General features: G+C 36.3%; 1 protein-coding gene across 6 annotated transcripts in view; it reads left to right on the top strand.

Annotated features, from left to right (window-relative positions):
• NBEA (neurobeachin) overlaps window positions 1–26,379 on the top strand; it is a 764,716-nt gene that overhangs the window by 73,762 nt on the left and 664,575 nt on the right. For all 6 annotated transcript variants that reach the window (XM_043991721.1, XM_043991715.1, XM_043991718.1 and 3 more), the window contains exons 2-4: window positions 17,170–17,401; window positions 22,157–22,257; window positions 22,509–22,604. In XM_043991721.1, coding sequence (XP_043847656.1) covers window positions 17,170–17,401; window positions 22,157–22,257; window positions 22,509–22,604 — 429 coding nt within the window. The remainder of the gene's footprint in view (window positions 1–17,169; window positions 17,402–22,156; window positions 22,258–22,508; window positions 22,605–26,379) is intronic.

Genomic DNA, 26,379 nt, shown 5'->3' with positions numbered 1-26,379 from the left:
CCAAACCTGAGAAGAGTACAATGGGCTTCCCCACTTTAGATTAAATTCCTTTTAAGGTTGGTCTGACCAGTTATTGAGGAGAAAGTTCAGTCTTCAGAGACTGAGCTTTAAAATGAAGACTTCAGAAAAAGGGGGAACCCTGGATCTCCCTAATCATTGTTTATTAATAATCATTTCTCTCAGGCCTTAGGAAACATTACTAACAATAAAGCTGAGCTATTTAAAATCCTAAAGGATGATGCTGTTAAAGTGTTGTACTCCATATGACAGCAAATTTGGAAAATTCAACAGTGGCCACTGGATTGGAAAAGACCAATTTACATCATAATTTTAAAAAAGAGCAATGCCAGGGCATTTTCAGATCACCAAACAATTGCACTCATTTCACATGCCTGCAAGGTAATGCTTTAAGATTCTGTAATAGCAATATGTGAACTGAGAATTACCAGATCAGGTTGGTTTCAGAGGAAATCAGTGGAGTTAGAGACCAAATCACTAATATTTGCTGGATTATAGAGAAAACAAGGGAGTTCCAGAAAAAAAAAATCTACTTCTACTTCATTGACTACACTAAAGTGTTTGACTTTGTGTATCATAACAAAATGTGGCAAGTTCTTAAAGATATGGGAGTACCAGGTCATCTTACTTTTCTTCTGAGGAACCTGAATAAGGACCAAGAAATAACAGAACTGATCATGGAACAACTGGTTGGTTTATGATTGGAAAAAGAGTATGACAAGACTGTGTATTATTACCTTATTTATTTAACTTATATGCAGAATACATCATGCAAAATGCTAGGCTTCATCACTCTAAAGCCAGAATTGGGAGAAATATAAAAAATCTCAGATATGCAGATCATACTACTCTGATGGCAGAGAGGAGTTAAGAAGCCTCTTGAGGGGTGTGAAAGAAGAGAGTTTAAAAGCTAGCTTGAAGCTTCACAGCAAAAAAACTAAGATCTTCGCAATGGGTCCTATTCCAAGCATATAGAAGGAGAAGAAATAGAAGCAGTGTCAGATTTTATATTCTTGGGCTCAGACATCATTGCAGATGGCAACTGCAGCCATGAAATTAAAAAGATGCTTGTTGCTTGGCGGGAAAGCTATGGCAAATCTGGACAGCATACTAAAAAGCAGAGATATCTCCTTGTTGACAAAGGTCTGTATAGTCAAAGCTATGGGTTTTCTTGTAGTAATGTATGGCTGTGAGATTTGGATAATAAGGAAAGCTCACCAACACTTTGAAATTGTGTTTCTGAAGAAGACTTTTGAGAGTCCCTTGGACACCAAGGAGACCAAATCAGTCAATACTTAAAGAAATTAATCCACTCTGTTCACTGGAAGGTCAAATACTGAAGCTGTGTTTAAATCCTTTGGCCACATGAGAAGACAATACATATTAGAAAATATCTTTGAATTGGGCAAGATCGAAGGCAAAAGGAAAAGGATAGATAGTAACATGGAAACAATGAATGTGAGCTTAGACAGACTTTGGGAGAAAGTGGAGGATAAAAGGGCCTAGTGTGCTGATGTCCGTTAAGTGACAGAGTTAGACATGCTGTCTACCATGAAAATTCCTGGTTCTCTCTTATCCACAATAATGTTTGGTAGAGTGTTGGCTTGGGTAGAGTGAATTATGTTTGAAGTAGTCACCATCTAGTCCCTTGTCAAGACAAGTCTATCCCAGGATTTACCAACCCGCCCCCCCCTCCCCCCAAGTCCTTTCTCCCTCCCCTCTTTTTCCGTCTTCCTCCATTAGAATGTAAGCTGCTTTGAGGGCTGGGGTTTTAGACCTTGAAGTCTTTGGGGAGATTTTTTTTATGTATTTGTATACCCAGTACTTAATACATTGCCTGATATCTAGTAAGTGCTAAATAAACACTTTTTGTCTGCCTGCCTGCTCAGAACATCACTAGTATATTACTTATGAGCCATGTAATTTTAGAATTTGACAAGGGCTTTAGAGATATTTCAGGCTGACCTCTCAAACAGCATAAGACTTAAAAAAACCCAAACATTTTTTTAAAAGTTTTGAGTTATAAATTTTATCCTTCTTTCCCCTCTCTCTTGCCTGAGGCAGTAAGCAATCAGATATAGGTTATACATGTTTAAATTATCGAGAATATTACCATATTAGTCATTTTGTATAAGAAGCCTTGAATAAAAGAAAATGAGAAATCGCATACTTCAGTCTATGTTCAGTCATTATCAGGTCTTTCTTTGGAGTTGGATAGTATGCTTCATCTTTAGTCCTTTGGAATTGTCTTGGATCATTGTATTGCTGAGAATAGTTAAATCATTCACACCTTTTCTTTGAACAGTATGTCCACAGTGTTCTGTTTCTGCTCACTTCACCATATACCACTTCACACAAATATGACTCTTTTTATATGCTATTCACTGACCTGCTTCTGGAAAACTTTTGGTGGTACCAAAGTGGTTCACAAAGGAGCTCATTCGATTTATGAATAGGTTTTCATTGTAGAAGTTCTTCTAAATGATGTTTTCTGGTAGCTTCTACCCATTAGTTCTAGTTTGATCCTCTAGGCCAAATAAAATAAAATTAATCCTTTTTGGGCTATTTGAAGATGATGTTTTGCTATTTGTAATTCTTTTTTTCAGACTAAACACTTAATCTGGTCCTGACAATGTGTGCATATGCTCTTTTGAATTTCCTACATATTCTGTTCTTTCTCTATCGAATATCATATGAGTGCTTCTGTAAATGAGTATACTAAATACCTCTACTTGCTTGAGCTCCCCAATTGTCCAGCTAACTGAGAAGAGCTCTATGAGGACTGACTATATTAACTAAGACACAGAGGCATGATATACCCACAATCTTTTTTTTTTTGGTTAGACCCAGCTGGATATGCAGAAAACCAGCAACTCTGAAGCCAATTGAGCTCATACCAGCTTTGAAGCAGACCCTGAGCCATTTGGTGGCTTATGGACCTTCAAGAGACATCCTTATCTTCAGAGATTCCCCTAACTGTGGGTAATAGGGCTCTCAGACATAGTTTGTTGTATGGTTTTTGGAGAAATCCTCTTATCTTTTTGTCTGTCCTTAAGCTTTGAACTATCTTGAACTGACTGCTCATTATCAAGAATGCCTTCTGATTTGTGTATCAAAGAGTCACAGCTCTGTAATGATTGGAATGACGCCTCCTGCTGGAGAGCTACTGTAGGAAAGCTCCGCCATGAGAAGGCTTCTGAGGACAAGCCATGTGGTCAGTTCCTTGGCATCAGGAAGTGACGTTTGCTTGTGGGTACTGTCTATCAAAGCTACCAGCCAATCAACTTGAGGAGCCTCCCATTTCTGGGAGGATGACAAGAAGTAGGAAGTGGACACTGGTGGAGGGGTGCTTCCTCTTTTTGGTTCCTGACCTCACCATGGCAGGCCGGATACTGGGGTCATTTAGAAATAGTTAGGTTTTTACCTTTCTCTCTGATCATTAGATCCTAATGCTCTCTAACAAATATTTAAATACTTAAATACTCTTGCTAAAGCTTATAATTTATTGGCAACCACTCATTAGATTTTATGTAGTATAGTTAGAATTTTAGCCCCTTACAGCTCTAACATTAACTCATTCCTTTCTTTTTTTAAAATTTTATTTTATTTTATTTTTTATTTTTGGTGAGGCAACTGGGGCCAAGTGACTTGCCCAGGGTCACACAGCCAGCAAGTGTCAAGTGTCCGAGGCCGGATTCGAACCCAGCTCCTCTCGAATTCAGGGCCAGTGCTCCACCCACTGCGCCACCCAGCTGCCCTCACTCATTCCTTTTTGAGCCCACTTTGCCCCATAAATTCTTAACCTTCATTTGTTTAAAAAGTATGTGCGTATGTATGTATGTATGTATTTTGTGTCCCCCTTTGGGGGAAAAAAGAGATCTAAATTCCCTAAAGAAAATGTCTGCTTTGGTTTACAGGTCATCAAAGTCCTTCTTTCAATAAGACTCTCAGAATTGAACACCTTTCTCCAGTTATGGTCCATCAGTAATGAGAGAACTTGGTTTTGTGAATAGTCTGGGCTAACTATCCTAGAGTCAGACTGGCTACATCTCTTCCTCAGAATTCTAGGGTATTCCCTAGAGTCTCTCTTTTCTGTTGCTGTCAGCTTGAGCTCCCCATTCTGGTGTGATTTCCCTCTACTTTAGGTGTCAGCCACTAATTTCTTAGTTCCATTAACCAATTAACATAAATTAGCTTTTGCAATTAAATCAATTAGCTTTTACAAAGAGATAGTTACTTTGAAGATGTAGCAAGAATTGAAGTAGAAAGATTCCCCCTCACTCACTTGTGGTGGTGGTAGTGGGAAAGTCTTTCTCCTATATATCATTTTCTTGTGCAGAACATGGGGCCAGATTTAATATAACTTTTGAAAAATTCGAACTAGAATACTGATTTTTTTCTGTTTATAAATTTAGATTTCCTAAAATACCTACAGAATATTATGATTGGTAAAGCTAATTTCAAATGTATATCATAGCAACATCTTTCAACTACTGCTGAGTAGAGCCCTACTCCCTAGAGTGTTGATTCAGATTTGGTAGCAAAATCTAGCCAAGACTTGATGCCCAGACTCCTAGATCTTGGCTATATCATTTTCCTTTTCTTCCCAAACTCAAAGTTGTACCCTACAAATTAATATCGTTTGCTGAATCCAAACACCGAGGAAAAGTATGGAGGTTCACTGAATTTATTGGACCACTTGTTGGTCTCAAATGGGGAGGATTGAGAAGCCTTTACTCTAATATTTTCTCTTTTCTCTCAATCAGTCAACAATCATTTGTTAAGATAATGCTACGTGCAAGAAACTCTGCTTAGTCAAGTGTTAAAGGCTAAAATTCTAGCTAGTCTGTCTAAAATATCTAATGAGTGGTCACCAATAAATTATAAGCTTTAGCAAGAGTTAGGCTTTTAAGCATTTATTAAGGAGAATAAGAATTTGGTAAAGAGAGAAAGGGGGCGGCTAGGTGGCGCAGTGGATTAAGCACCGGCCCTGGATTCAGGAGTACCTGAGTTCAAATCTGGCCTCAGACACTTGACACTTACTAGCTCTGTGACCCTGGGCAAGTCACTTAACCCCCATTGCCCCGCAAAAAAAAAAAAAAAGAGAGAGAGAGAGAGAAAAAGGCCTACATTCATCTGTCTATTAAAGGGAGAGCACATTTCTAGCTCCGCTCTCCACCAGAGTCCAAAGGAAAGAGAGCCAGTCAGAGCACCAGGTTCTTCCCTTTTTCCTCCCACAAGCATACATCACTTCCTGACACCAAAGAAAAGACTCCTGGTCTTGCCCTCAAAGACCTTCACTTCATCGCAGAGCTTTTCTACAGTAAGTCTCCGGCAGGTGGCGTCATTCCAATCATTACGCAAGCAAGAAGCAGTTCCTTATATATAACCCATTGGGGGTTTTTCTTGACAAAGATACTGGGGTGCTTTGCATTTTCTTCTCCAGCTCATTTTATAGATGAGGAACTGGGGCAAAAAATTAAGTGGCTTGCTCAGGGTCACACAGTGTCTGAGGCCAGATTTGAACTTAGGAAGATGAGTCTTGGCGACTTCAGGAGACCGTATCCCCTCGTTGCCCAATGGACTTTTTAGGGTTTCTATAGAAATCATTCTATCAACTACAAAAAAGTCATAATTTTGTTTCCTCTTTTCTCATGCTATTCCTTTGATTTTTCTTCTCTTATTGCTACAGCTAGCTTTTCTAGCACTATGTAATTAAATAGTGGTGGGTATCCTTGCTTTAGTTGTGAAATTATTGGAAAGACCCCTCAATTTATTCTGTATTTGTTTGCTCTTGATTTAGATTGATTTTATTTACTATATTAAGAAAATGGCCATGTATTCCAAAGTTTTCTAGAGTTTTGTAACGATTGGAATGACGACACCTGCTGGAGACTTGCTGTGGAGGAGTTCTGCCCATGAAGCGAAGGTCTTTGAGGGCAAGACCAGGAGTCTTTTCTTTGGTGTCAGGAAGTAACGTGGGCTGGTGGGAGGAGGAGGGAAGAGACTGGCGCTCGTCTCAGGCTCTTTCCTTTGGACTCTGGTGGAGAGCGGAGCTAGAAATGTGCTCTCCCTTTAATAGATAGGAATCTAGGCCTTTTTCTCTCTCTTAACCAAATTCTTGTTTTCCTTAATAAATGCTTAAAAGCCTAACTCTTGCTAAAGCGTATAATTTATTGGTGACCACTCATTAGATATTTTAGACAGACTAGCTAGAATTTTAGCCCTTAACAGTTTTCAGGAGAAATTGGTGCTAGATTTTGTGAAAAATCTTTTCATCATCTATTGTTTAATCATATGGTTGTTATCTATATTATTATAATGGTTTAGTGTGTTGATAATCTTGTGTGGACCTAACACTGAATTTCTAGAAGAAACCCAACATGGTCATAGTTTATAACATTTTTCTTATATGATATTTTGACCTACTTGCTAATATTTTATATACAGTTTTTATGTCAGTGTTCATTAGGAGTATTGGTCTGTATTTTTTTCTCCATTTTGTCTGGTTTTCATTTAAATAAAGTGACCATTCAAATCTGGCCTCAGACACTTGACACTAGCTGTGTGACCCTGGGCAAGTCACTTAACTCTCATTGTCCATCCCCCCAAACAAAACAAAACAAAACATAGTGACCATATTTAATCAAAGGAAGATACTGAAAGATTTTTTCTCCTGTTAAAAATTTGTATAACATTGAAGTTAAATGTTCTTAGAATGTTTGATAGAATTTACTTTTAAACTCATCTTGTGATAGAGTTTATTCCTTTGAGTATCCATTTTTTTGGCTTGTTCAATTTGTTTTTTTGATGTTGAACTATTTAGTTGGCAATTTCTACTTTTGTTGATGTGCCTATTTTATATTTTATAAATTTTCATCAATTTTCTTATAGTTTTCAGTTTTGTTTGCATATAATTGACTAAAGTACTTTCTGATGATTTCCTTTGTTGTTGTTTTTCCTTTAATTGTAATGAGTTCTCCTTTTTTCATTTTTGATAGAAATAATTTGGTTTCTCTCTTTTTCTTTCTTTTTTTTTTTTTTGCAGGGCAGTAAGGGATAAGTGAGTTGCCCAAGGTCACACAGCTAGTAAGTGTCAAGTGTCTGAAGCTGAATTTGAACTCAAGTCCTCCTGAATCCAGGGCAGGTGCTTTATCCACTGTGCCACCTAGCTGCCCCTTCTCTCTTTTAAAAAAATGAGATTAATTTTTTCTATTTCTTTGCCCCCCCCATCCAGCTTCTGGATTAATTTAACAATTCAGTGGCCTCTTGCTTTCAATTTTGTTAATCTCATCTTTAATTTTTAGAATTTCTGCTTTATTGCTTAGGTGGGGATTTTTTATTTGTTATTCAATTCAGTAATGGCTGATTAAGCTCCTTCTGTGTACACTGCAAGTACTGTGCTAAGCACTGGGGATACAAGTTAGAAAGAAGAGATAGTCCTTTCTCTCAAGGAACTTACTGTCTAAAGAGGAAGATGACATACAAAAAGTAGCTGAGGTGGTGCAGTGGATAGAGCACTGGCCCTGAATTCAGGAGGACCTGAATTCAAATCCAGCCTCAGACACTTAACACTTACTAGCTGTGTGACCCTGGGCAAGTCACTTAACCCCAATTGCCTCACTTAAAAAAAAAAAGTAACTGAAAAGTCTGTGAAGGGAAGGCTCAGGGTAGGATGGCATGCAGTGTGGGGGTGGCTTACCTCATATGGGGGCATATTGTTTTGTGGTGTCCAAGCCAAACAGAGCAGATGATGGAAAATGTAGTTACTAGGAAACTTATGAGCTCTATATAAAAAAGGTTTTGGAAAGAGTTTAGTTTTTTGCCCTTCAGCTCTCTAATCAGAGAGGAGAGGCAGCTGAAGGTGAGTTGAAAAAGTTTAAATTATTGTGTAATTTGAAATTCTAAATGTGGGTTCTAATCTGTCCCCCCAGTTTTGGGGGGAAACTGACTAAAATCACTGATAAATGAGTTTAGGTTTTTTAAGGGTTTATTGAAAGATAGTAAAAGAAAGAGAAATATTGAGAGCAGATTTCCTATAACCTGGAAATCCTTGCCTTCCTAAACCTCCCACTTCTGAAGTCCTCTGCCACCACACTGATGTCTCACACCAAAAGAGGAAGAAGACCCTTCCCAGCATCTGCTTGCTGCTTCATGTTCCCCTCCCAGAAATGGGAGGTTCTTCAAGCTGATCGGCTAGTGTCTTTCAAATTCATTGGTTCACTGGACCCAAAGGTAGTCTAGATGTAAAGTTCAAAGTTTTTAGCTTCTTAAGTACCATGCCTTCTTAAGCACCATCCAGATGGGTTTACAATCTAGTCATCTCCAGGTGGCCCCCTGAGTACCTGCTAAATCTCATCTATCATATTCCATTATCTTGACACAGTATCAAGACTTGATTCATTCTTTATGGTGATGAAATTTCAGATGATCCACTTATGGAGGGAGGACAAAGGAGGGTGAGGAAAGCTTGTTCTATGGAATCAAGTCCAAGCAAAGTTGCTCATGGAAAATGGGAGTTCATGTTTTGCAGTTGCAAGCCCAGTTAAAAAAACAACATTGTTTAAGTATCTCTTGGCACTGTGCTAGGTTTTGGGGATAGAAAGACCTGAATGAAACAGTCTCAATTTTTTTTTTTTTGGCCGGGCAGTGAGAGTTAAGTGACTTGACTAGGGTCACACAGCTAGTGTCAAGTGTCTGAACTGGATTTGAACTCAGGTTCTCCTGAATGCAAGGCCAGTGCTTTCCACTGCGCCACCTAGCTGCCCCCAAAGATCAAATTAACTTTTTTTTTTTTTTGCGGGGTTATGGGGGGTTAAATGACTTGCCCAGGGTCACACAGCTAGTAAGTGTTAAGTGTCTGAGGCCGGATTTGAACTCAGGTTCTCCTGAATCAAGGGCTGGTGCTTTATCCACGGTGCCACCTAGTTGCCCTAGTACAGGTAAAATTAAGAAGAAAAATCCTAATGTGGGGAGTGTATGTGTATGTGGAGGTAGGGTGGGGTGTAAAAGAATCATCCCCTCATGTATTTTTATTATTTCCTAAATGATTCATTCCATCTGCCTGTCCATCTATGGAATCTTGCTTTTGTCCCTTTTTGCTTTTCCCTGTCAGTGCTAAACTTAATTAAAAAGTTTCCTGTACCTTATCTAATATTTCTATCTCTTCACTGACCATTACTTTGTCTCCTCATTGCATTCTGGCTTCACTCTTATGAAATTGATATCCTGGAGATCACTAGTACCTACCACAGTTTCAAATACAGTTGACTTTTTTTTTGGTGGGGTGGAGTGGGGTTCACATCCTCTTTCACCTTTTTGTGGCATTTGATATGATTGGCCAGCTTATCCTATTGAATAGTTTCTCTTTGCATTTAGAGACATTCCACTTTCCTGGTTCTCCTTTTACATCTCTGTGCTTTTCTGGTGCTTGTACGTTTTTCTTTTTCACTGGCTTCTCTTTTTGATAATTCAGTCTCTGGCTGTGCCTAAAAATTCTGCATTTGTTCTTATTTTTTTTTCCTTTCTATATTTTCTCCTTTGGCAGTCTCATCTATTCCTTTGTTTTCAGCTATCATTGCTGTATGAATGACTCCCAAATGCTATATTTACATTCCTAGCATCTATTCTGAATTTCATCCATGTGTTTTTAGCTGTTTTTTAGGACGTTTTCATGTTGCTATTGGTGAGTACCTCAGACTTATCCAAAACTTTTAAGTAATATTAAAGTCAAATACACAGTTATAGAAATGAAAAAATCATTTGCGATAGGCACATCAAGTTGATAGAATCAGGGAATCCATGGCATAGAATAATCAGGGTGAGTTTGATAAGAAATGTACAGGGGGCATGTAGGTCAAACAAAAGGGTTTGGATTAGTTATGATAGGGAATAAACAGTTGCTTTAGGTTCTTGAATAACAGAGTAATGTGATGAATATGGTGTTTGAGGAAAAAATACTCTTACCAACAAATCCCCTGTGAAGCATAGTAGAATAGAGAACCAATGGTAAAATTTTGATGTTGATAGATATTACTGTGGGCATTATGTGGTCAAAATAAGGTCAGAAGTTCTCTAGGAGTCTTGAGAATTGGGTACGAGTCTTTCAGTTCTTAGTTGGTTTGATTTGGGGTACATTAAGATTCTTGAACTTGTGATTACAATGCTTGGAAATGTCTCGGGAATTTGAAAGGAGTTAAGGAGTTCGATTTTCCATTCTTTCACAGGTTGCCCAAGAGATAGTGATATTTATTCATAAGATCATAGATCAAGAAGGGAGGGACCTTGGAGAGCCACCTAATTCAACTACCTCATTTTACAGATGAAGAAAATAAGTCTCAGTCCCCATCTAGAGTGTTATGTTTAGTTTTAGAAGCACATTTTGGGAGGCATGCTGATAGGCCAAAAAACATCTGTAGGAGGGCAACTAGGATGCTAAAGGGCCTAAAGTTAGTTCATGTCATATTAGGACAGTTTGAGGGAACTGGGATATTTAGCCAGGGGAGATAAGGGATGTGATGACTGTCTTTGGAGGTTGTTTGGCAAGCTATCATGAGGAATAGAATTAGACTTGTTATTCTCCATGGCTTGAGAAGAAAAAATGAGAAGCAGTGAATACAAATTGCAGGGAGAAAAAATTTAGAAATCCAGAGAAAATTCCTAGTGATTAGAGGCTATCTCAGGGTGAAGTGTGGGCTTCTTCTGAAGGTAGTTGGTTCCTTCTCATTTGAAGTTTTCAAGGAAAACATAGATAACCACTTGGTAGGTACATTTTAAAGGAGATTCTTGTTCAGGTAGAGGGTGGTCTGGTAGATTTCATCCTACTTTGAGATTCTGTGATACCACTGGCCCTTTTCCATAGTCACATATCTAGTGTCAGAGGTGTTATTTGACCCCTATGTCTTCCTGATTCCAAGGCTAGTACTCTATCTACCATGTCTTTTCTTTTCTTTCTTTCTTTCTTTTTTTTTTTTTAGTGAGGCAATTGGGGTTAAGTGACTTACCCAGGGTCACACAGCTAGTAGGTGTTAAGTGTCTGAGGCCAGATTTGAACTCAGGTCCTCCCAAGTCCAAAGCCAGTGCTCTATCCACTGTGCCACCTAGCTGCCCCCACCATGTCTTTTCAAAACTGCCAAGTTCAGTAATAGGCTTATGTCCAATATGCTTAGTGCTATTTTTTTGGAGCATAATGACCAGTTGTTATGGGATTTATTTCTGGTATTGAAGTGAATTTGGGGAAAGCAGAGTCTTTTTTAAAAAAAAAAACAACTCTTTTGGACATTTTTATTAACTTTACAAACATTAGCCAACATGAATATTTCCATGTACAAAAGAACATAAAGGATTGTATGTGAAACTGTAATTATGTATAATGTTCAGCTTAAAAATAATTTGGTAGTATATATGCCCCCTCTGAATTTCCTTTATCTTTTTTCTTTGTGTTTTAAATTTGTCATTGATGCTTCTTCCCCCCCATGCCCCATAATCACTGTTACTCTCTAATACCTCTTAAAATACTCCCCCTACCCCCCCCCATCCTAGCAAAACTGATGTTATAAACTGGATTAACGATTGTGTATAATTTAGTGATGTTTTGGGGCATCTAGAAATGCTAGGTATAGTAAGAAGGCTAGAAAAAGAAATTTATTCAAATATAGGTAAAGAAAGAAAATTATCATTTTTTTGCAAATGATGTGATGGTTAACTTAGAATCAAAGTCACAACCTAGGTGTCATACTCAATTCCTCACTCTCATCCTCCATAGCCAATGCGTTCCAAGGCCTGTTGATTTTACCCTTGTAACATCTTTCAAATCCTTCCCCTTCACTCATCTGTTACTGCCACCACCCTGGGGCATACCCTGATCACCTCATGCCTGTTCTGTTGCAATAATAGCATATTGGTGAGTTTTCCTACTACAAGGCTGCTTACTTCAGTCCAGGCTCTACTCAGATGTCAAAATGATTTTCTAAAGAATAGGTTTGACTGTATTATAACTCCCCTTTCCCACTTACTTGGGACTATTGACTTTTTTATCACCTCCAGGATGAAAGGTAAAACCATCTGTTTGGCTTTTAAAGCCTTACATAACCTGTTCTTCCCTTCTTTTTAGTTTTCTTACATCTTAACTACACCCCCAAACAGTGCCCCTATGACCCTTCCCCCATTACTGCTTGATCCAGTGACACAGACCTCTATGATACTTCATCTCCTGACTCCAGGAATTTTCACTGGTTATCCCCCACATCAGGAATGCGGAGTGTATTTGTTTCTGCCTCCTGACTTCCTTGGATTTCTTCAAGTCTCAGCTAAAATTCTGCCTTCTACATGAAGCCTTTCCTAATTTCCTTTAATTCTAGTGTTTTCCCTCTTGATTTTTTTCTATTTTATTCTGCATGTGTATGTATATATGTATATCTGTGTATGTGTGTATATATGTATGTGTAGGCATATATATACACACACATTCTCTCTCTCTCTCTCTCTCTCTCTCACTCTCTCTCATATTTGTTGTACATAGTTGTTTGCCTGTTGTCTCCCAATTTAGACTTTGAGCTCCTTCAGAGTAGGGACTAGGTTTGTTTGTTGTTGTTGTTGTTTTGTATTTCTTTGCAACTCCAGGGCTTAACACATTGCCTGCCTGGCACTTAGTGTTTAATAAATGTTTATTAGATGACTTAACTAATCAGAAAAATATAAATAAAAATAATTCTGAGATTCCACTTCACCCCCTTCATATCGGCAAAGTTCATAACAAAGGAAAATGATACAAATTAGAGGGGGTGTAGGAAAACAGGCACATTGATTTAATGGTTGTGAACCTATAAATGGGCACAACCGTTCTAGAAAGCAATTTGGATTTATACACAAAAAGTTGTTAAACTTGCATTCCCTTTTACCTAGCTATATCACTACTATATCTATACTCAAGAATGATCATAGAAATAGGAAAAGGTCTTATGTTAAAAAAAATACTTATAGCAGTTAATAGTTGCAAAGCACTCCTTTTTTTCCCTATTTTGATTAACTCCACATCTCACTTCCAAAGAAAGTAAGATTCCAGACCTTTTCTTCTCATAGCTCCACATCATGCTCTCTCCTTTTCTTTTTTATCAGAATCCCTTGATGTTATCCCCTTTAATCTCCTTTTTCTCCAATTTCTAATAATGTTATCCTTCTGATTAGAAGAAAAGTTGTTGGATGCAAGAGATATTTTGGAGTTAAAATGACCAGATTGGGCCACTGATTGTATATGAAATGTTAAGAGTTGCAAACCTGGGTGACCAGAAGGATGCTGGCAACTGTGCTAGAAATAAGTGAAATTTGGAAATAGGAAAAAGATAATGAAGTCACTTTTGGGCATATTGAGTTTTAGATGCTGTGGGACATCATATTTGAAATAGGCAATAGGTAGTTGAAGATGGATGACTGGATCTCAGAAGAGACACCATAGCTAGTTTTATAAATTTGGGTGTTATCTGAACAGAGATGATAATTGAGCTGATGGTGTTTGATGGGTCCCCTAGGGAGATAGTATAGAGAGAATAGAAATTCTAGTTTAGGGTCTTCAGGTGCAGCCATAAGGATGATGATCCAGTAAAAGGAGACTGATAGGTGGTCAGAGAGCTAAGCAGAGAAGTAAGAGAAGCATCATTTGTATGCTGCAGTGTTTTAAATACTTTTAGTACAAGCAAACCTTAGTTTCTGATAACTTATTGAAATTCAGTTGATTAACAATCATAATATCTTTCCCCATAGAAACCATGTTATAAATAGTACCCACCCCCCCCCAACATACACACACCCCTAATTCATCATGTGTCCGAAGTTTTAGTAGTAAAATATTAGCTTTGAGTTCTAGGAGTCCTGAAAGTGGTGGGATAAATTGTTTCATGCCTTGAGTTAATTTTTTCAGAAAATTGTCTTTTACCCAAATGCAAGTAAGCTATAAATGAAAAACATGTACCATCAGTCAACTAGCTCTTATTAAGCACTTAACTATTTTCTAGGCCCTGTACTAAACTCTTGGAATATAAATACAAGCAGAAAGAAAGATAATTACTCCTCTCAAGGAGATTACATTCTAATGGAAGAAGATAACACAAAAAAGGGAACTGAAAGGCTGGGGTACTCTGAATGAGTAAGGATTACAGTCTAGTGGGGACTGAAGACATGGCTGGCTTTGGCAGTCTTAAAATGGGATTCTGGGAGGAACCATCCCATTAGAGGGAGAGGCAGATCAGAGGGAGAGGTCACAAGGACCTATGGGTACTTCAATATGTGAATTCCAGGTCTGGTGTGAACATCCTGGATGGAGAGATTTGTGGGGCATGGTGGAGATAGTTCTGGAGAGGCAAGAGCAATGATATCAAACTCAGAAACCAATCTCTCTTTTTTTTTTTTTTTTTTTTTGGCAGGGCAATGGGGGTTAAGTGACTTGCCCAGGGTCACACAGCTAGTTAAGTGTCAAGTGTCTGAGGCCGGATTTGAACTCAGGTACTCCTGAATCCAGGGCCAGTGCTTTATCCACTGTGCCACCTAGCCGCCCCAGAAACCAATCTCTACCTAGAAAACTTCAAATTGACATAATCTATATTATATTTTTATTTATTTTGTTAAACATTTTCCATTTCTATTTTAATTTGGTTTGGGCTCCCACTAGTGAGTTTTGTCAACAGTTTGATTCCTCTGGTTTAGTGTACAGCATGGAGAGGAATAAAATCTTTATATATAAGGTTTATTGTATTCATGGATTATGTATTTTTCAAGCATAATGCTTTCCTGTGGTCTCAGTGACAGACTATGTCTCTTAACTGAGGACTTGCCTACTCAGTTCAGTGAAGTACATCGTTGGACAAACACTTACAAAAACGTTGTGCATAAGATGGTGGATTTTTAACCATAGTAGTTCATTGGGGTTGTCAACTAAGACTTAGAAGGGCTGTGATTGTGTTGGTAGTGAGTATACCCAGACTGATCACAAATCATTTCTAAATTTTTAATGGAGGTCAATAATGGAATAAAAAATAGGATTCACTGAATAGAAACTCTTTTTTGCAGACAACATTGCATTTTGGTTTAGACACAGAATTTTAGAACTTTAAGACACCTTAAGAGTCCAACCCACACGTTTTATAGATGAGGTTAAGTAACTTGCTGAAGATCATGCAGTTCATTAGTATTTGACAAAATGTCTTTTGTCTGTAAATAAATGCATCCTATCTGCCTGCTAATATTTTTTTCCATACTGTTTTTCAGTTGTGAGTAATCTTGGCATGTACAGGATTTATATTCACAGGATTATTGATTTCCTCAAGGTCACATGTAATGTCTCAGAGGTGGTATTTGAATCCAGGTTTTCTTACTAGATCTGTGTTTTCCCCAGTTTACTATGCTATTCTTTGGGGCAGCTAGAGTGCCACACTTGGAGTCAGGATGACTCAGAAAAATCTGGCCTTAGACACTAACTAGTTGTGTAGTCCTGGGCAAGTCACTTAACCCTGTTTGCCTCAGTGTCCTTATTTGTAAAATGAGCTGGAGAAAGAAATGGCAAACCTCTCTAGTATTGACTTCAGACAACTGATACAACTGAAGAACAACATCCCATTCTTCAGCTTTGACCTTTGAAGTTATGTTAAACACCTCAAGTTACTTAATCTCTATTAAAGTTTATAATTGTAGCTTTTCCATTAAAAACACAGTTGCATTGAATTTTTTTAATGGAAGAAAATTAGTGGACAAAAAAGGTTGAGAATATTTTTAAATTGGTGGTTATAATATCATTTAAAACCAAACTTAAAATGTTTTAAATGAGAAAGAGTGTGAGAAGGAAAGTTCTTTTTAAAAGTTTGTTATAGAAAGGGGCAGCTAGGTGGTGCAGTGGATAGAGCACTGGCCCTGAATTCAGGAGGACCTGAGTTCAAATCCAGCCTCAGACACTTGACACTTACTAGCTGTGTGACCCTGGGCAAGTCACTTAACACTTATTCCCTTCCCCCCCCCCAAATTTTTTTGTTATAGAAAATAAGGGAAAATCTGTAGGAGAAGCAGGCTGGAGAGATAGAAGAGAGGGAATAAAAAGGATTATTGGGAAAATTTGGGAAATGGGAATTTGTGGAAAGGAAATATAATGTACCTAGAAAGATTTGGGCAAAAAGGACCAGTTTTTTAAAATAATGAAGACAGAAAACCTTAAGTCAATGCTGAAGGCCTTGAAATAATATTTTAAAACAATGGAATGCTTTTCATTGGGGTTTTTATATGAAAATAGGTATTACTTATATGAAATATTGGACTGTCATTAAAAAGCATTAAAGAGCTGCTGTCAGGCAATTGCAGTTTGAAAAAAACCAAATTAGTGATTATTGGCAAGTTATTTTATAAAGTTTCTAAATCAACTAAAGTAGTGAAATGTGACAATATTATGGTAAATCATAGGTTTAAATTTTTTTTAAAATATACTTAAGTTATTGAAAGAATTCTATATTCCCCTTTTAGATTCTTCATGTTTTCTGTTTCAATTCATTTGTACCTATGGCTATGAAATATTCATATGTTTTATTTTACTACAATAGAAAAAAGTAGAAGTTAGAAATTACAGAATAGTCATTTCTGGAGATACTGCATTATTCAATGAATTTTTATAATTCATTTTCTATTAAATTTTAAGTTTTATGATGATTGTGTTATTAAACTGAACTCGGAGACTGTAAAACGTACAGGAACTTTAAAAAATAATGTAGTGTTATTGGGATGCAGGAAAATCATTTCATTTTGATGTTTAAATGTATATATTAAATTAATATATATCCCTTCCCTTAGGGAAGAGAACTATATCTAAAGTTCATGTCCCTTTCAGCAAACATGATAGGCATTTGCTATTTTATATGAACTAATGAACTAACCGCATTTTTAATAGTTTGTTATAATAGGGTGTTATAGTGTGGTGCAGTAGAATGGGCCTGGAATTCAAAAGACTGAGGTCCAAATCATGGCTCTGCCATGATTTTACATTTGTAAATTTAGGGGGTTGTACTGGATGACCTCTGAGTTTCCTTCCAGTTCTTGGTCTATTTCTATGATCTGTGATATTTTTGGAAGTAGTACTAGATTTTGTATATTCTGAGTAATAGTTTTTATTTTTCTTTCCAGCTTGTTGGTGGGGAATTCGATTTGGAGATGAACTTTATAATCCAGGATGCTGAAAGTATAACTTGCATGTCAGAGCTTTTGGAGCATTGTGATGTAACATGTCAAGCAGAAATTTGGAGCATGTTTACTGCCATTCTACGAAAAAGTGTCCGTAACTTGCAGACCAGCACAGAAGTTGGCTTAATTGAGCAAGTATTGCTGAAAATGAGTACTGTAGATGACATGATAGCAGGTATGAGTTACATGAGAAATGTTAATTTTAACATTCATAAAGATTGTTTGGCTAGCTACTTGAAATTATGTAGAGTCATCTGAAATATATGGAACAGTATTTGCATTTTATTTTTAAAAGGAAATCATGAAATTGAAAGCATCCTCTTCATTAGACTTTGAATAATTTGGTGGCGATCAGTGAATTGTTGATGCTACTTATTTAAGAACACATATAATATTTTAATATTCTAGTTTTATTTAGTTTCAGTATTGTAATTTTCCAGTTCACCAACCTGCCTCTTAATATTCACTATACAACATAAAATTGAGAGGCAGGGTGGTGTAGTGGAAAGAGTATTGCACTTGGAGTTAGGAGAGACCTGACTTTAAATCCTTCCTCTTGTACTTTCTAGTAATGTGATCATGTGCAAGTCATATAACTTCTCTGAATCTGTTTCCACATCCATAAAATGGGGATAATAATGATATAATAATAATATATATATCCTAGGGTTGTTATGGGGATCAAATGAGAAAATGCATTTGAAATAATTGGTAAGCCTTAATGGGTTATATCAATGTTAGCTATTTTTGTTTTGATTGGTAAGAAAACTAAAAATTTTTTTTGCAACAAACTAAAAATTTCAGTGTGTTTTTAATAGAATTAAATGTTACAATATACAATTGTTTTATAACAATGAATATTTACCAAGCTTCTCCTAGAAAATTCTTAGCGTTAAGTATGACATTTAAAAATATTAGTTGAATACTTTTGGACTTATTTATTCTTATTTATTCAGTATAAGCAGTCATCACTCATTTATGAAGTATTTTCAGGGCACAGTGCTAAGCCCTAGGTATAGAAAGACAAAAATGAAATAAATAGTCTTTACTTTTATGAAAATTCTATTTTATTAGGGAGACAACATGTGCTCTTATCTACACAAAGTATTTAGAAAAGAAATACAAAGTTAGAAGCACTGGCAGCTGTGGGACCAAGAAAGGCCAAAAGTAGTGTGTGATCTTCTTTGAAGGAAACTAGAGATTTTCTAAGAGGGAGAGGTATGGAGGGAGTGCATTGTAGGCATAGGGGAACAACCTGTGCAAAGCCACAGAGACTGGAGATGGATTGTCATATGTAAGGAAGTGCAAGAAGGCAACTTTGGCTGGAACATAGAGTGTTTAAGACGCTTTGAAAGATAGTTTGGAAATAGGTTTTGAAAGTTTTTGAATGACTCCTACGAGAGTCACTGGAGCTTGAATAGAGGAGTGATATAATAAAAGTTGGCTTTATAAATTTATAAATAACATTTTGGTTGCTGTATGGAGGACAGATGGGGGAGATGAAGATATTGAGGTAGGGGGACCAACTAGGAAACCATTGTAATACTTGGGATGAGACCTGGACTTGAACTAGGATGATGGCTGAGTCAGTGGAGAGGAACAGCTATGAGAAAATATATGTAGAAAGATTTGACAAGACTCGGCAATTTACTTGGATATATGGGGTGAAGTAGAGTGAGGAGTTGAGAATGACTTTGAAACTGAGAGCCTTGACTTGAGGAATTATGATGTCTTCAGCAGAAATAAGGAAATTCTAAAGAGGGATTGTGTGTTGTGTTTTTTTGGGGGGAGGGAGGGGGGAGATGGTGACTTATTTTCAGTGAGTTTGAAATACTTCCAGGATATCTACTGGATATGTATAGTAGACAGTTGGTAACGCAGGACTGGAGTTGGGGAAACAGACTAGATCTTTGTCTAGATCTAGAAGTTAACTCTGTAGAGATGATTGAACCCAGGAGAATTGATGAAGTCACCCAGAGAATGTAGAGAGAAAAGGGTTCAGAACCCTTGAGAAGATGACCATTAGGTTCAAAGGGGGAAAAAAAGCCTTGTCATACAACCATAGTTGGCAGGGGAGGGGTGAAATTTGGAGGATGATCAAGGCAAACTGATGAGACAGGTAAATTTTTTTTTTCAGCAAATATTTTATGTATTAGTATACTGAATGACTGCCATAAAAGCTTGAAATTGCATATATGGTTCTCTTAAATATCTGGTTCACCATCTACAACAGAAAGATTTGGTCTCTCAAACTTAAAAAATTCAAACATTTACACACACAGCTTTATTTATGATCAATTTCAAGTTTTGTTAATAACTAATGAAACTTAAAACAGTTATTAGTAAATGGTCAGGATTCTTCTACTTCCTTTCTTCATGGTAATCAAGTGAAATTCTGTCATAGAAGAAGAAGAAGAATTTTATAAACTTTTCATTTCCCAGTGGTATTTTATGGAAGAAATGATGAGTACTTTTTGTCTCTACTTTTTCCCCTCTAAACTTAATGCTTATCTTCTTTTACATTTATAAAGGACTTGAAAGATTATTTTTATTTATTTTATATTGTTATTTTAAATTGTTCTGATTTATATAACAAATTCTTTTTGGAAACTGGATATAAATAATATTTTGTACATCAGATCTAAGCTGTATAATTTCATTTTCCCTTGTGATTTTAATCCATTTTGTGAGGTGATTATACATTTGGACAACATAATATTTGGTAGGAAAAATAAGGTGCTGAGTTGTTTTAATTAAAAAGTTCTCTTTACTAAAAAAAAGTTTTCATCTTACCAGTAGTAAACTGACTTCTAGTTTTTTTCAAGCAGATATACATACTTGTATTTAGGATGATTAAAAATATCTCCTTTTTTATACTCATCATTGATTGATATAGCTAAAGGAGTATCTGATACCAGTTAAATACTAAAAAAGCAAAAACCAATTATTTGATGAAAGGAAGATACAGCACTTTTTTTCAAGATATTCTAGCAGTTATCACAAAAGAATTCTTGTGTATAAATTGGCATTTTTAAAGGTTTTACATATTTAATCTTTGCAAACAAAAATTTTAGTTTTGAAATATTTTTTCTTTTCAAAAAGTACAGAATAATCTGTGAGATAGAATAGTATGCTTTTAAGGTCATTGCTGCTTAATGTATAAGACACTTCCTTTTTGAGGTCAAATTGATAGCAGTATAAAAGTTCATATTCTGATATGGTTTAATACTATATTGTAAAGCTTATTGTTTTATTTGCCTTCCTCATTTCCATCCCCTGGCATCCTATACCCCATCCCCACTCAAAAAAAAATCCTTTTGTTTTATTCTGTTATATATGAAATGCTAACTAGCATTTATATAATGCTTTATGACTTACTAAGTGCTTTACTCACAAAAACCTTGTGATATAAAAAAATTGAGGCTCAGAGAAGTTAAAAGATTTGTCCAGGGCCACATAGTGTATTCAGAGCTTGAACTCAAACCTAGACCTTCTAACTCCTCTACCCCATTCGGTGTTCTTTTAAAATATATTCGTTAACAAATATATTTTAACTGATAAATGGAATAGCAATAGTAACTCACTTGGTGTATGACATCCTTAGGAGAGAAAGAAGTTCAGTTTCTTTAAGTAAAGTATTTATGGCTGAATTTGTGGAAATTTTTTTCTACAGATTCCATTTCTATATTGTGTAATTTGATTCATATTTTAAAATGAAATAAAAATTTTCAGTAACTACTTATTTACTACCCTTCATACCTACATTTTTGTAGTGTTTGTCAAATTGTATGACTTTAGGAGGAAGACTTAAACCATCCTGTCTCATTATTCCAAATACAATGATTAATACTACCTCACATTAGCCATGATCTTTAAGGTACTTCAAAAAAAGCTACAGGTTGTGTTATTTGAGTGGCTCAGGGGATGGACACTCAACTGCTAATTCTGATTATTTCACTTACATTCTGAAAGATTAGTCTTTGTAGAAACTGAAACTTATTCATTATGCCATTAAAATTTCCTTGTTCATTTTCCATTTTCAAATACTGTGTGCTTTGTATGTATTCATATAAGGGTCAATTATTTGTTGTTATGAGAATGGTTAAATATGAAATAATTAAGAGTCTTGGGCCATTTACATACATAATGAAATTATTATTAACATACCCCCAAATTATATATGAAGAGATATGTTTGCTGGGAAAGTTTTTAGAAATACTTATTGTTTACTATAATTGAGCACTACCACCAGCTTTTCAAAATTTCTTTATGTGCATATAAAATAAAGTCTAATAAAAAAGTGAATATAAATATGTGGATACTTAAGTATTTCAAAGAACATTTGGGAAATTTCTTAGAGTAGGTGTTGAGTGTGTAATTTTTTTCATTATTTGGTGAGCTTATATGATATGATATAAACTATGTATTTAAAGTAACTTTATGGAAGCATTGGTGTATTTTCGTGGCTTTTGGAACTGAGACATAATGTTCAGAGCATAGCATTACTTTAGAAAGGAAGTTGTGCATGTGGCATAGTTAGTTCTTAGTTACTCACTTGGGGTATTTTTCAGGTTAAATGTTAAAACCTTTTGCCATAATATTTCTGATCCATTTCTTCCTATAATTGTTGGTATTTGCTCAGAAAGGACAATTTTAATATTAGTCTTCTAGAAGCACTTTTAGACATAATTTGTAATAAAAATAATATTTGTAATAAATCATTACTTGATACTTGTATTACTTATGCTTCTGCTCTTTATTGAAGTGGATATTCAATAAACAACTATGGTGTTATAGTGGATATTTATATTCATGTTCTGATTTGTTCATGAAACTTTTTAATGTACATATTTTCTCTTTTATAAAAATATTACTTTGACTAATTCCCGGTTGCAACTACAGTTCAGAATAACTTTATTTTCCTTTAAAGATCTCCTAGTTGATATGTTGGGGGTTCTTGCAAGCTACAGCATCACTGTCAAGGAATTGAAGCTTTTGTTCAGCATGCTTCGAGGAGAAAGTGGAATCTGGGTAAGCTATAATGAGATAGAGAAGTTTTAAGTATTGGTGCATTAGTGCTTGTGGTTCAATAAATTGTCTCTAGAGAACTATAAACTTAAATTTTTAATGTTAATTGAATGTTTCTCTAAAAGAAATTTTAGCAACTGATTTAAAATTAATTTACTGTTTAGTTGGAAAACGGTCTTTTGGCTAACATGGCATGTAAGATATTATTACTGTGTGAGTACACTGACAGTTCTTCTATTTTATTGTTTCCTCAGCCAAGACATGCGGTTAAATTATTGTCAGTCCTTAATCAGATGCCACAGAGACATGGGCCTGATACTTTTTTCAATTTCCCTGGCTGTAGTGCTGCAGTAAGTTTTTAAATGAATTTATTTTTTAAAACTAAATAATTTATTTTGTCGGAGTATTTTGTGGTTCTTACAAATATCAGTAGTGGTACCAGTGCTTCACACTTTACAGCACAGAAGACAAAACAGAGCACCGAAGTTTAGGTAGAGCCATTGACTTTGTTTCGGATATTGCTACCTAATCCTATGCACTAGGTAATTCCCTTTCCTACTTGCATTTAAACTCACAAACAAACAAACAAACAAAAATAGCCAATTGACTTTTTGTAGGATTCTTTTTTCATTTGCCCATTTTTCTAGCCTGCTTTCTGACTTTGGACTTTATGTTAGGAGCAGGCTCTGCACACTTCTGGAAGGAATGTCTTAGCTGTTCATGCCTGCCCCTTTCTTGGATTTTTTTAGTATTGTGATATTCCATGCCTTCAGAGGCAGCTCTGAGTGGAAACCAGCAAGATTTCAGTTCTCCTAAGATGGTCTGATCCAGAGGAAAGTCTGATCCCTGCCACCATGGTCTCAGCTCCACAAATTTGTGATCTGAGTTTGGGTCTGGATTCCACTGCTATCAGTCATCTAGAAAGCTCTGCTTGGCCAGAGAGAAAGAATTGTAAACTTTCCTTTCGGATTGGGATTCCTGCCACACTTATTCCTCTGCAAGCTTCATATTAGGTTAGAATCTGGAAATGAAACCTTGCTTTACTCTTGGGGGTCAGAGCCACACAGCTTCTGAACTTGCTTCTTGTTGGATGCACAGGATTCGATCTGTAACAGATCCAGTTATTGTTGGTGGTTTTTTAGGAGGGTGGACTGTTCCTTCCACCCCCTTCCAAAATGTACTTTCCCCTCAATGGTGGCTGTGGATACTGGGGTGGAAGCAAGTTTGGTTGCCTGGGAGGTATTGCTATTCCTGTCTTTTGGGGGCGGGGTCTGGGATTATCTCCATCATCTCTGAATAGAGGTAGGGATCAAGGTGGTAGTGGTGGTGGTAGTTTGACTTTCCTGGCACTTGCTGTCTCCTCTCTCTTTTAGGGTACCCTGCTCTTTAAGCAAGTCTTTTTCAGGATTAAAAAAAAGACAAAACAAAACATCAATGTGACATTTAAAAAGTTCTTTTTTTTAGACATATGGAATTTAAAATGCGTACAGGTCATTCAGTTTGAAATGTTGAATAGGTAGTTGGTGATGTGGGACTGAAGTTGAGGGAGGAAAATAGAGCTGGATATATAGATCTTGTAATATAAATAGAGATAATAAAATCCATTGATTTTGATGAGGCCACCAAATGAACGAGGATAGTAAGAGAATAGTGACCAAGATAGAGTCCTAGAATAAATCCAGTTGTTGTTCAGTTCTTTTTCAGTCACATTAATTCAGGGATAAACTGTAAGCTTATAGAGGTTAAGAACAGTCCTACCAGTTTGTATCTGAATCTTTGGCGCTTGGCACAGTGCATGTTATATAGTAAACACAATGTTTTATCTATCTATAAGTGATGTGATTTCATTATTGAAATCAATTTCCCCAAATACCTGTCATTTTTGTTCAGCCATTTCAGTCAGGTCCAACTCTTTTGTGTTCCCTTTTGGGGTTGTCTTGACAAAGATATTGGAATGGTATGCCATTTCCTTCTCCAGCTCATTTTACAGATGAGGAAACTGAAACAAAGAGGGGTAAATGATTTGCCCAGAGGGTCTCACACCTTGTGTTTGTGGACAAAGTGTTTAAGGTATTTGAGGCTGACTGAACTCAGGGGTTCCTGACTCTAGGCCTGGCGCTCTATCCACTGCACCACCTCACTGCCCCATACCCAGTTCTATCCCAGTAGGGCATCGAATACATGATGAGCAGCAAAGGAGAGATATAATTAAGTAAGAGAAATAGGTTAGAGTGTGGTAATTAATTTGTGGTATTTAGCTGTGTCAAATGTTGCAAAGAAGGCAAGAGCTATGGGGACAGGGAAAGATTATCAGATTTAGCAATTAAGAAAACTTTGGTAATTTTGGAGTGAGCATTTTCTGATAAGTATGACAAGGTTGAAGACCACATTACAAAAAGTTGAGAGGTAAATGACAGAAGAGAAAGTAGATACCCACTAAGTATAGAGGCAGAAAGAAGAGGTTAACAAAGTTTCTATAGCTTTGTGAGGAAAAAGTTTTTTGCATATGAGGCAGGCAGGTGATATAGTGGGAAAAGTGCTGGAATTGGTGTCAGGAAGATCTAAGTGCAAATTCTGCCTCAGATTTTTACTAGCTGTGACTATGGGCAGGTCACTTGGCTTCTCCCCCAGCACTGACACCAGGGGCTGTCCAGGGAATATAGGAAGTGATTATTGGGAGTAATTTACTTTTAGGATGAAGAGTAATAGCTTGTGGGAGTTTTTATAGCCTTAGGGGTAGTAAAGGTTAATAGATGATTTAGAAAGCTCAGTGATTCTACCTTGAAGTCTTGGAGCCATTGTCCTAGGAATGTGGGCAGTCACTATGACTGGGGTTTTTAACCTGGGATCTGTGAGTTAAAAAAAAAAAAAGCATTAATAACCGAGTTTCAAAATAATTGGTTTCTTTTGCAATCCTTTGTATATATTTTTTATGTATTTGAAAACATTCTGGGAAGGTGTCCATGAACGTAATCTGACAGCCAAATGGGCCATGACTTGAAAAAAGTTAAGAAACTCTGTGTTGAGTCTCTGCTTGCCTGTTCCTCTGGCCACTTGGGGCACTATTCTCTGAATGTGATGGTCAACCAGTTTGGAATCCATCTTATTGTATTACCAGCCAGTGTATATTTCTCCATAAGAATAGTATGAAATTTATGTCATGCTTTGCTAAAATCTACAATAGGTAAATATAATATGCTAGGGTAATAACTGTCAGAAAAGGAAACTAGGGAAATTTGACATGCCCTGTCTTTGATGACAATATGATATTTCTTCATACTAAATACCTGTCTTGCTAGATTTCACTAACCATTCTATTAAGCATCCATTCTAGAATCTTCCAAGGAATTGAAGTCAAACTCAACTGGCCTATAGTTTTTAGATTCTTCATTTGTCAATTTTTGAAAATTGGTACATTTGCCCACCTCCAATTCATTGGTATCTCTCCTGTTTTCCATGATCTTTTAGACAAAACTAAGAGTGACTTAGCAGTCATATCTGTCAGTTCTTTCAGTATCTGAGGAGATAGTTCATCTGGATCAAATGACTTGAGTTCATCAAGGACAACTAGGTACTCTGTTACTATCTCCTTTCTTATCTTGGTTATCAGCTTACTCTTATCCATTTTTGTTCAGTTGTTTTTAATTATTAGCCTTGGCAGGAAAAACAAGTAAAATAATTAAACAGTTGTGCCTTCTTTCTGTTGCCACTTATCATCTGATCCACTTTAAACTCCATCCCTTTTTTCATTCTTCTCTTTTCTCTAATATAGTTTTTCAAAAAGAAGGAAAAAAACTAATCCCCTTTGTTGATGTTTACTTCTCTTGAAACTACTTGCTAATTCTCAGATTTAATACTCCGGATTCCTTTTTTTTTTTTTTTTAAACAGAATCATTCCACACATATTTATCTTTTATTACTTGCTTCACATTGTTCTTATGTTTATATCTTTAAAAAAATCTGAATTGGTTGCTGAGTTTCTGTCTACCCACCTGGCTCTCTTTAGACAACTCCCATTTTTCCTCCTTGCTTGAGTTGTTTACCTTAATTTCCTCAGAATTTAATTTTCTGGACAGACTTTCATTGTAGTATTTTTGACACAGGATCCTACTTATCCTTCCTTTG

The sequence above is a fragment of the Dromiciops gliroides genome, chromosome 3 (assembly GCF_019393635.1).
Source record: "Dromiciops gliroides isolate mDroGli1 chromosome 3, mDroGli1.pri, whole genome shotgun sequence".
NCBI classification, from domain to species: domain Eukaryota; kingdom Metazoa; phylum Chordata; class Mammalia; order Microbiotheria; family Microbiotheriidae; genus Dromiciops; species Dromiciops gliroides.
Note: the sequence above shows the minus strand (reverse complement) of the source record. Positions and strands in the feature narration are given on the sequence as shown.